At 40.3% G+C, this 12,129-nt stretch overlaps 1 protein-coding gene across 1 annotated transcript; it reads right to left on the bottom strand.

The window, feature by feature from the left end:
• Window positions 1–646: 646 nt before the first annotated feature.
• Window positions 647–9,471, bottom strand: ccne2 (cyclin E2). The gene is made up of 12 exons (XM_020654608.3): window positions 9,078–9,471; window positions 7,507–7,545; window positions 6,501–6,582; window positions 6,340–6,393; window positions 5,225–5,367; window positions 4,646–4,781; window positions 4,391–4,537; window positions 4,094–4,189; window positions 3,444–3,578; window positions 3,222–3,333; window positions 2,962–3,119; window positions 647–1,974 (listed from the first exon to the last, which is right to left on the bottom strand). The coding sequence occupies exons 1-12, from the start codon at window positions 9,161–9,163 to the stop codon at window positions 1,864–1,866; spliced, it is 1,299 nt and encodes a 432-aa protein (XP_020510264.1). The 5' UTR covers window positions 9,164–9,471; the 3' UTR covers window positions 647–1,863.
• Window positions 9,472–12,129: the final 2,658 nt, after the last annotated feature.

Genomic DNA, 12,129 nt, shown 5'->3' with positions numbered 1-12,129 from the left:
CTGTTCTCACTCTGCAAGGAACGACTGACTCGTCTCCATTTTGATCATTAAAAAAAAAAAAAAAAATCTAACTTTTAAACTGAAGACGTGAAATCATCTGTAAATTAAGAGTTTAAAGCTCCATCTCTTCACCATGACAAAGTTGTTTTACTATAATCTGATCATAATGTAGCACAATAGATTTTATTATAAATTATTTTACATTTTGACTCTGTGGTAAGGCTTTGTTGTTTTTAATAATAATACGTTTTATTTAAAGGCGCCTTTCAAAACTCTCCAGGTCACCTTACAGAGCAGAGATAAAAACAACACAACGATAAATTTAACATTAAAAACACAAATGTACAGGAAGTAAAGAAGTTATGAGACTGGATGGAGAATGATCAGACTGAATATGACAGTTTAAAAAGATGTGTTTGAGATGTGCTTTATAGATAAAGTTAAACTTGAAACTTGCAGCTCGGGATGCATCGATACCTTAATGTCTTGGTCTTGACTCTGTCTCACAGCTTTCTGGTCTCGGTTGGTGGTCTGGACTACACTAGAAAGAAGTCATGAAACAAACATGGTCTTTGTTTCTCCTGATCAGTGCATCTCTACTGTCAGCCAATCCCATCAAAGATCCCTCTCTACATCAATAACACACTTTACTCTTCACACTGTTTTATTTAAAACATTCCAATATAAAAGAAAAATACACATTTGTAATTGTTGTATTTACAGAAACATACATTCTTTATCATCTACATACAGTCCACATGGTTGTTGGTTCACTGCAGGGTCACAGTCACAGGTTTGTTGGTGTCAGCGTCCTTCTCCGCTCCCTCCCGTTTAAATTAAAAACCTCTGGTACAGTTCATCTCTCTTTTTAAAGGCACTAAGAAAGGACAGGCTAGGGGACAACATTGAATGAAGAGCTGTGATTCAGAAACAGCTGGAATCATAAATAGCTTTTGCCTTTGGCAGTGATCAAACCGAGCTCGCTGAAAGATTCTTTAAACATATGAACAGACATTTCATTCCACACGCTAAATCAATAAATACAAACTTTGCACACTGAAGGCAATCCTCCTATGAAAGGTCAAGTCTTCCAGGAATGTAACAAGAACGTGCAACCACGTCGCAACTTTGATCAAGAAATGAATTTTTTTTAAAAAGAAAAAAAAGAAGGGAATTATTATCGAGCTGCATAAAACAGGAGAGGTGCGTTCAAAGCACCTCCGGGTTTCAAGACGTTCACAGCAAACCTCTGATTGTTCCTCCGGCTCATTCAAGAATCACATCGTTTGGTCGGCTGCGATTCAAACACAGCTCGATGGGAATTTTTAGGCGAGGGTACTAACTAAGAAGGAGATTTCCACCGTTGAAAGTAGAATTAAATATTTGTAGAAAATGAGACATTCTCTCATTCTTCTGTTCCTGAGAATCTGACTGAAGCTCCGTCCGAGAGCGTTGAAGCCTCACACTTGAAGAAAAGCACCAGTAGAACTCCCAGATAATACCTCACAAGGTTCAAAGTCCTCTGGCTCCTCTTAGACCAGGACCGGTTTTTCAAAATAAGAGCGCAGCAGAACAACCAGCTGCCACACGATGGTGAAGGTCATACCGGTTACTCTTTGTATCATGTAAAAAAAACATTTCCGTCCCTGCCAAAAGTCTGCCACTCCTGACAATCTCCATCTTTGCATTTTTTTATAAAAGCAAATAACTCAGAAGACGTCAGGAACCCGAATCCTGACTTAGTGTTAAAATTAAACCCGCTACAAAGTTTCCCTAAATGTCTCCCCCGGTGAGGAGCCGCCGTGTGGTCCGAGGTCACTTCTGAGGACGAGAGGTAGCGCTGTTTTGTTTCCTGTTTCCTGCTCAGTGATTGGCAGGTTTCTCAGTGCTGCTGGGCGGAGTCATCATCACTCCCACGGCGACGGGCGACAGCTGGCAGTCGGAGCTGTCCATCTGACGCTCCTGAGCTTTCCTCTGAAGGACACAAAAAGTTTAGATTTAGACCCCAAACAGCTGGCTCTTTCTCTACCCAGCATGCATCCTGCTCTGCTTCTTATTGGTTGGAACTTCAAGCTGAGTCACAGACGGTGTTTTAACGAGGTAATTTAAAGCTTTACCATCTCATTCTGTCGACACATTTTAACATCACAGGACGATGAAACTCAGGACATTAATCCCAGTCAACATTTTCATTTCTGTGATACTTGCTTTTATTTTTTAAACTTTATTTAGAAAGGACATGCAGGAAAGGAACTACAGTCCAGACTTGAACCTGCACCAGCCACTTGGAGGACTACAGCCTCCGTATTTGGGGGGCCTAACCGCTAGGCCATTTAGCACCCCAATACAACATAATTCATAACGATCCAGTCTGTTAATTTAAATGGACAGTACTGAAACGTTTAAAGTTACTGTGTTGTAACAGAATCTTCAGATCCTCAGTCAGGTTTTTAAATCTTCTGAGTCTGAACTGTTACAAAACATTGTCAAACTTCCAGTACTGAAATGTCAACGATGTATTTGCACAATGTAGACATCGCTCTCTCTCCTGCTGCAGCTTCAGGTTACAAATATGGCTGTCGATATGTAGCTGGATTTGTTAAAGCTTCAGTACTTTTGAAACCATCGATCATTCAAACGACAGATTGTATCGTGTTCAAGTGTGTCGGATCAAAAAGTCACATTTCTGTCGGTTATCAAAAGCAAAGATTCAGCTCCTGTTTTTCTTCCCTCGTCCTTTCGTGACTTGCATCAGAGATTAGACAGAAAGTGAGTCCTCCTTCTCAGCAAGCTTCACATTTGTTTTAATACAGGCGATTTCCAAAAGTGAGATTAAAGTTCAATAAATAATCTGAAATTTAAAATCCTAAAATTGCCTTTTTCAGGCTGTATGTTTTGAAGACAAAGTTTCTTCACATAACAGCGAGTTTTATCGCATCGTTCAGAGTTTGTTTCGCTCACCAGCAGGTCCAGATACGCCACATGTGTCTGGATGTTGTGTCGGTCGTCAGATTTGACTCTGGGGAAGTTTTTGAGTTGAGGCGTCGCTTCAGAGCGCAGCGCGTCCATGAAGGGACTCATCCACCGAACGCACGGAGACACACACTCCCACGTCAGACCTGGAGACGCGACAGACACAGGTTTAAAAAACGTTCTCTAGATGCATTGAGTGGAGACAGAAAACGACCTTTAGATGCTGCAGGTGTGAAACTCTAACTCACCTGAGACTTTATGAACAACGTCAAACGTAGAGAAGTGGCAGAAAGCAGCAGCAGCCAGAACACTGTAGCTGTAGTCCAACGAGCCGGCGTCCATCATGCACAGGTCCAACAGCTGCAACCAGAAGAGGTCAAAGGTCAGGGTTATGTGTCATTTAGAAGCAGACGAGATCATTGCATTCAAAGCGTTCACAGAACATCAGACGGTCGAGGGTGCAGACGTACCTCTGTGATCTGGATGTACGCTTCCTGGGAGAACTGCGGCTCCAGGAAGTTCTCTCCCTCCCTCTGAGCGTCCACCTGAGCGTACAGCTTCAGCCACGAGATGGGCGTCTCCGGACACAGGTTCCAGTCCAGTGACTGCAGGGTGGAACAAAGACAGTGTGAGTGCACGATCCAGGTTTAAAGACGGCCGCTCAGTCCTTTTCTTTGCACTCTCTGCCACTTCCAGCTGCTTAAGACCGAGCAGGTCGCAGTTTGATGACCCCGATAACATGGATGGATCAGTCAGCGGCTGAAATCCGGCTCACTGGATCCCAAATTTAAAGATCTGCTTACGATTTCATTGCAGTTCAGTTTAAGAAGAAGTTGCAATGACAACTTCCTGATGCACATTTATAAAAAGTCTCAATTTCTCAAGACAAGCAAACATATTTGAAACTGCTGTTTTTCTTGATGAAGTGTGGATAGACACATTTTTACTGTGAATCTGAACAAGTCATCTCTATTGAAAGATGTTGTGTGAAAATGAATTTGCTTTAGGTTTGAAGGCATGGTGAGAGAAACCTCACAGGTGTTCTGACAGAAGTTGTAAAGTTTTAGGATTTTGAGCCAAACATTGAGAGGTTTCTTTGTGTGTGTCGTTTGAACCTCACCTTTAGCAGGTGAAGCTCCGTCTGCTGGATGTCCCACATGTCGCACGCTCCGTCTGTAACGTAGGCAAACTCCGCGATTTTAGGGGGGTAGATTTCCTGTAGAGAAGAGAAGAGTTAATAAAACACACACAGCTGCTGACATTTTAACAGAGCAGTTAGCTGTGACTTTAACACATTTTATTTTTAACCTTGTGAATAAACGAGTCTGATGCTCAGAGTTTAACGCCTCCCGTCACAGGTGAACAGACGAGAGAGACGGGGTGTTTTTGTGATTAGATGACGAGAGGAGGGACTCACCTCCATCTTTGAGGCGACAAACAGCGCTGTGATGCCGATGAGCTGCAGGTACTCTTTGCTGATGTCCTCCTGAGTCAACATGAAGCGGTCGAAGTAATCCTGAGCGAGGTAGGCCGTCTGTCTGTGGAGGCTGTACACCTCGCTCACCTGAACAGACAAAAACACACAAAGAGCTTAGAACACAACTCTTTAAATATGTATCCAGTGTTTGTGTTAAGACAAACAGAGTGATCTGTTCACTCGCTGCCTCCTCACCTCGAGCAGCCAGTCGAGCAGGATCGCCCTCATCTTGGGCTGCAGCTTGGGATTCTTCTGGAGGTAACTTTTATCGTGAACGTACTTCAGCTCCTTGTTGAGCATTTTGATCCAGACGTCATCTGAACTGGCCCAGCTGGAGGAGAAACAAAACAAGCTTTGAGCATCTTTTTGTTCATGAACACATCATTCTTCTTCTTCCACAGTCTCGACACTAAAACATCCTCATTTTCAAACACATCACATCACAAGTTTTTATGGCTAGCACACAAAAGTGAGCGCTTTAGTGACGCGCTAAAAGGAAACTTTAACCTTTCATACACGGTTTAGTTTGAAAACTCTGCACTTCAGAGTGTAAGAGGTAGAAACTAGTCATATTCTGCTGAAGAGAAAACAAAAAACACAACTAGCTTCAGGCTCATCCTGAGAAGAATCCCTGAAATCTGGAAAAAATAAGTTTAAAGCAACGTGATGTGAAACGAGGGCATTGACCTCTGAATACAGAGGAGGGAGGAGTCACAGCTTGGTGTGAGGCGTTGAGCTGTAGCAGCTCCACTGACGTGTCTCACACACACACACCTGAGGCGAGGGATGGGGGAGGCCTTGATGAAGAGGTTCTTGAATGTGTACTGCTTGAAGCTGGACGGATCCGAAGGCTCCAGCTCTTTGTGAGGAGTCTCGATGAGGATGCACGGACTCGCTCCGTCCTCCGACCAACACTTCTGAAGGGAGAAGAAAACACGGTGAAGAAGAGTACAAGCAGAACCTCAGTCTACAGGATGATACGTCACAAACTAATATTGACTCTTATGATCCTGTAAACGACCACCTAAATGAACAGCAACACAACTTCTCTCGTCTGCAGAAAGTGGCAGGATTAAAACTTCATTCAGGACCTTCCTATAAAGCCGGTTTGTTTCTCTACATGCCGAGTGTTGAACTGAACATAATTATAAGGACAAGAAAACACTGAAGTTTAATCTTCAATGTTGGATTTTAGACTTTGAGAACACGAGGAGACTCTCTGTATATTAACTCTGTGACACTCCCTGATGTATTGAATCGGTATGAAAATCTGACCGAGCATACTCGCTCAGATGAGATGGATTTAGGAGTTTATACTTTGAGCATCATATCCAGTTAAATACGTTTATACTCTTCCTGTTTCCATTTAATTATCTTGTTGCAATATTTTCTAATTCTTGTAGGAATATTTGTTGCATTTGAATAAACATCAAATCCAGAGATTCTTCATGCTGTGATGTTTAACTTTCCAATCAAGCTAACCGGTGACACCTAGTGGTGAAATGAAGGTTGTGCACTTTAACTGCAGAAACTCCTGAGTCACTTTTACCCTCCAGATTTTTCATCAAGAGGAGACAAAAACTAACTTCATGATATTTGTCCAGAACAATGAAGGATGTGAAAGTTGTTACGACGGTTAAACGGGGGATTAAGAATTTTAAAACTGATTTTAAAAGCCCCCCCCCCGCCCCAAACGTCCTGCAGAATGTGTGAACACAAGGGGAAAACAAAATGGACGCTCAGTGATCACAGGACATCTGTAGATGGGATGCTGCAGGGCGGACTGGAGGGGAGGGGAGGCATCAGAGATAATAAACATTCTAGTTTTAAGCTCTTATCAGTCACACACATACAATCATTGAGAGCTAATGGCTCGCTAACACACTGACCTGTATCTCATAGCTTTGCTTCTTGGCTGCAGGTTGAAGTTTCTTCTTTGAAGGCTGAGATGAAGAAAAGAAACAAACGGGTGAGTCCAAAGTCACCGCTACAAACAGGGAATGAAACAGGAAGTAATAAACATCTGTGATGAGCATCAAACACTACAAACCTCTGACTTCCTTTTCTTTATCGGGGCTCTGACTGTCGGCTCAGGTGTGTTCGAATCTCTGGTTTGCAAAGTGATGCGACCACTGAAACCAGAAATCAAAGTTCCACATCGTTAAGTACGAACAGAAAAACAGCCATCTTCTTTTTTTTCATGTGCAGTGAAACATTTACATTTCATGTGATAGTTGACATTTTTATCTTAGCTGTGACCGAGTGGAGGTGTTTAAATCTTTTAATTTATAATCTTCCTGAAGGTTTTTTAAATCTTAAAGTTTGAACACGCATTAGAAAATGTTTCGTATGAGGCATTAAGTCAAATCTAGAACAGACTTTGGATGATGTCTGTTGATTTAGATGTTATAAAGTTTAAGTTAATTAGAGAGGCTGTGATTGTCATCAGATGTTTTACGCCTGAAGACAAAATTAAACGTCTTTATCGTTGTTGCACATCGCCCAAGTAAGAACAATATTCCTCACATTCAGCCACACAGATGTAAGTATTCTGTGCTAAGGGCCCCTTGCACATGGTTGCCTCTCGTTTGTATTAAATTGCACGTTAAATGGCGTTAACCACGGGTAGTGATGCACACGAGATGTCACAAAAAACAACTGAAGAGGAGACGCTCTGAACCAAAATAATAGTATTGCTCATTAACTGTTATGCAACATGATTCCTATCACACATTAATGTTAAACCGGAGTATTACTGCACATTAGGAGTCGATCTACTTCAAGTAATATTGCACATTAAATGGTATTCACATGTCAACTATAAGTCGTGAAGTGTTGATCGTTCAGCTGTGGAGGACACTACATTAACATCTAAAACATCATTAATGAATCTGTATTTAAACTCTGAATAACTGATGACTATTTCAGCCACGTCTTCCCGCTCTGGTAAAAAAAAAAAAAGAAAAAAAAAAGAGGACCCTTGTCTGTTTCTGCCGAGGCCCCCTTGTGGGCCCCCAGACCCCCAAACTGAGAACAAAACCCCACCAGCTGCTCACCTGCGTCTGGACATTTTGTTGAATTTAGTTATGGCTCCGCTGTGAAAAACACAAAGAAGAGAAGACGGTGAGATTAGGATTCACAGAAACACACGACGGGGAATTATGATGTTTATTACTTTATTCATTATAATGTAGAAACTAAAAAGGTAATCAATTATTTATTTGTATCTGGTCCAGGATGTGGAGCCTCTGGGCCCTCAGACTCTCAAGTATTCAACATGTAGAGATGAATAATCTGATGAGGTTACATAAGACTTCAATAAATTAAATAAATCTTATTTCAAGTTACAAAGACTCTCACATGTCCTGAGTAGTCAAAGAGGAGACTTATAAAGATCACTCAGGTCCAGAATAAAACAGGACTTGTCATTTTAAAGGCTCAGGTTTGTATCTGATAGAAGACTTGGTTAGCTTGAGGAACAGATAACTTAATAGCTTCTGAGCACCAAAGTTGAGGGTTAAAGTAGCTCAATAAAATCAATTAAAGTCGACTAACAAAGCCAGGGCCAAATGTTTAAACCAGCAGACTCACATCTCTGTATTCATGTGTTCAACAGTTAGAATTGTGTTATAATAAACAGCTAAACTAGCCAGACAAGCTCTGGAAGCTAGTGTGTGTCTGCAGCCAACAAGAAGGAGGGGGGCTGCTTGTTCCCTCGATTTCAGACAAAAAAAACTCGAAAATGCTGCGTTCAAACCCCCGTTTCTCACCCTAAACAACTAAGCACACATCTTTAGACAACATTTGTGTTGATAGAATGAGTGCAGAGTGGGTTATATTGACTTTATTCGGGAATTGAAACTCAAAGACGCGCCAATTTCTGCAGCGCTGAAGCGGGAGGATTTGAGCCGAGCCTCCCCGAGCTGCGGCGGGGGGGAAACTACCGACAAAGACCGCTTAAAATGTACCGTGCTGGACTACAACTAATCTCAGGTACAGGATTAAACTCACGGGGGTCACATGTGTTAAAGCACAGCTGCAAGAAGCCCGTTAAACGACGTAAAAGTCGGTTAAACTGAGACCTCTGCGATGCTAAGTTATCCAGGGGAGCTACAGTAATTAGCAAACTTAGCCAAACCCAGTGAGAGCTAACTAGGTCAACAATAACCAGCAGACTCACTGACCATCAGCAGACTTCACATCCTAACAGCTCAACACTGCCTTCAAACATTAAAAACATGCAACAAAGAAAAACACCAACATTTAGTCATTTTCTGATATTAAAAGTTACCAGAGCAGCTTTAGTGTTAGTGTAGGTTAACTGGACTAAAACCCCCAAAAATGTCCCAAAACACACCTTCATGATGTCATTATTAAGTCAAACAAGAGGAGAAAGATGGTGAAACTGATGAAAACCTCATAAAACAAAGTAAAATATAAATTTAAACACAATACAGGTCTGCAGAGTCTCACTTTCCCAGATTTAAATCCACTCAACTGAAAACTCCCTCAGAGGAAACCGGTCGTTAAAGATTAAAAAGAGTAATATTTATAATCACAGGTGAATGTAAAGTGTTGTAAATGTTATAATGTGAGTTTAAAGCTGTGAGCGGCTCGGTGGTCTTACCTCCTCAGTGATGAATGAATGAATGCATCAGCTGTGGCGCCGGCGCCAATCCTTATATCCGCATATGGCTTATACCCACTGCGCATGCGCGTTCCCGGTTAACAGAAACGCGCTAAATGTTCAAATCCGAGACTTTTCTTCACCGACGAGCGGAACCGAAACGTTTAACCGTGAAGTTTAAACTCCTCTTTCACTGATTCCTGTTAAAAAGAAGCGTCAGTTTGAGTTTAACGGGTTATTTACCGTGTTCAACGACAGGCTCCGTTCATTACTAACGGACACCGGATCGACGGAAGGTTTTTCGGTGTTAAACTCGGTTTCCGTTTGTTCCGGTTAAACTTTAACGGTTCTCTGAAGCCTTAAAACTCATTTATCTCCGGTAACGTTCGAGTTTATCTCTAATGTATGGAGGTTTAAACCGTTTTTTACGCGGCACACAAACAGCTTCCGCATGTGAGTCCCGCCCATGGGAGGGGCGTCCGTGACGTCGGACCAATCAGAGAGCGAGCAGAGATCTCCGCGTGCTTCCTCTGCAGAATGTAAACAGAAGGAGCACGTGGAGCAGCTGTCAAACAGAATAATATAAAATATTAGAATAAAATATATAATATAATATATATCATGATATATGTATATATATATCATGATATATAATATATATAATGATATATATATATATATATATAATGATATATAATATATACATATATAATAATATAATATATATAATGGTATATAATATAATATATACAATATAATATATATATAATGATATAATATATATAATGATATATAATATAATATATATATAATGATATATAATATAATATATATAATGATATAATATATATAATGATATATAATATAATATATATAATGATATATAATATAATATGTATAATAATAATGATATAAAATAGGTTTATTTCAGTTAAATCAAAATGCTATTATATTTATTTAGACAGGGCAACTATATCTAAACATGAAATAAATGTGTTGATTTGATGCGTTAATTGATTATAACAATGTTAGCTACTATGATACCCACATTTATTTGACAGCAACTTTATACATTTTATATACAGTTATAGTATGTGTACATGTTTTATTGTGTGTATATATTGTGTAATGGCATCTGTATGTGCAGGTATATATGGCTGCATTTATGTTTGTGTATGTTTATGTTTTTCTCCCATTATTTTTCTGTAATATAACAGATAACAAAGGAGATCATCGTGGACTTCAGGAGAGAAAGAGGAAGCATGCACAACCCCATTCACATCAACGGGATGGCTGTTGAACGTGTCTCCAGCTTCAAGTTCCTGGGGACCCACATCACAGAGGACCTCTCCTGGTCCACTAACACCTCCAGTCTGGTTAAGAAGGCTCATCAACGCCTCTTTTTCCTGAGGACACTGAAGAGACACCACCTGTCTTCAGCTGTACTGATGAACTTCTACCGCTGTGTGATCGAGAGCATCCTGACCAGCAGTGTCACAGTCTGGTACGGAAACTGCTCTGTCGCAGACCGTAAGGCGCTACAGCGGGTGGTAAAAACCGCCCAGCGCATCACAAGGTGTCCACTTCCTGCCATTGAGGATGTCCAAAGAACACGCTGTCTGCGGCGAGCTCACGGCATCCTTAAAGACTCCTCCCACCCTGCCCACAGACTGTTTACCCTCCTGCCCTCCGGCAGGCGCTTCAGAAGCCTCCGGACCAGAACCAGCAGACTGAGGAACAGCTTTTTCCCCAGAGCTGTTTCTCTACTGAACTCTACCCCCCGAACTCTGAACTCTGTCTCTCTCTCTCTCTCCCTCTCTCTCTCCGCCCCCTGCTGACCCCCCTTTCCCCTCCATATCACCTCACACCCATCATCCCCCCACCACTCCTCCTGGTCACACACACACATCTCTCATCCATCTGTATTATTGTATTATAGTATGTTCATATTATGTCCATATTCTTTATATTATCTGTAAACTAGTATAACATGCTCACTGCATCTTAATCTGTATATTATTAGTATAGCATGCTCACTGCATCTTAATCTGTATATTATTAGTATAGCATGCTCACTGCATCTTAATCTGTATATTATTAGTATAACATGCTCACTGCATCTTAATCTGTATATTATTAGTATAGCATGCTCACTGCATCTTAATCTGTATATTATTAGTATAGCATGCTCACTGCATCTGAATCTGTATATTATTAGTATAGCATGCTCATTGCATCTTAATCTGTATATTATTAGTATAGCATGCTCACTGCATCTTAATCTGTATATTATTAGTATAGCATGCTCACTGCATCTTAATCTGTATATTATTAGTATAGCATGCTCACTGCATCTTAATCTGTATATTATTAGTATAACATGCTCACTGCATCTTAATCTGTATATTATTAGTATAGCATGCTCACTGCATCTTAATCTGTATATTATTAGTATAGCATGCTCACTGCATCTTAATCTGTATATTATTAGTATAGCATGCTCACTGCATCTTAATCTGTATATTATTAGTATAGCATGCTCATTGCATCTTAATCTGTATATTATTAGTATAGCATGCTCACTGCATCTTAATCTGTATATTATTAGTATAGCATGCTCACTGCATCTTAATCTGTATATTATTAGTATAGCATGCTCACTGCATCTTAATCTGTATATTATTAGTATAGCATGCTCACTGCACCTTAATCTGTATATTATTAGTATAACATGCTCACTGCATCTTAATCTGTATATTATTAGAATAGCATGCTCACTGCATCTTAATCTGTATATTATTAGTATAGCATGCTCACTGCACCTTAATCTGTATATTATTAGTATAACATGCTCACTGCACCTTAATCTGTATATTATAATCCTAAGAACACACTTATTTTGTAGCATTACTTATTTATAGCATATATTTATATTTATTGCATCCCATTAATCCAGCCATCCAGATTTACCTCATAATTCACTTTTTTTGTCTACATCTGTAAATTTTGTAATTACTGTACATAGCACAGATTCTTGCACTTTCTGCTTATT

Source organism: Labrus bergylta, chromosome 8 (assembly GCF_963930695.1).
Source record: "Labrus bergylta chromosome 8, fLabBer1.1, whole genome shotgun sequence".
NCBI classification, from domain to species: Eukaryota; Metazoa; Chordata; class Actinopteri; order Labriformes; family Labridae; genus Labrus; species Labrus bergylta.
Note: the sequence above shows the minus strand (reverse complement) of the source record. Positions and strands in the feature narration are given on the sequence as shown.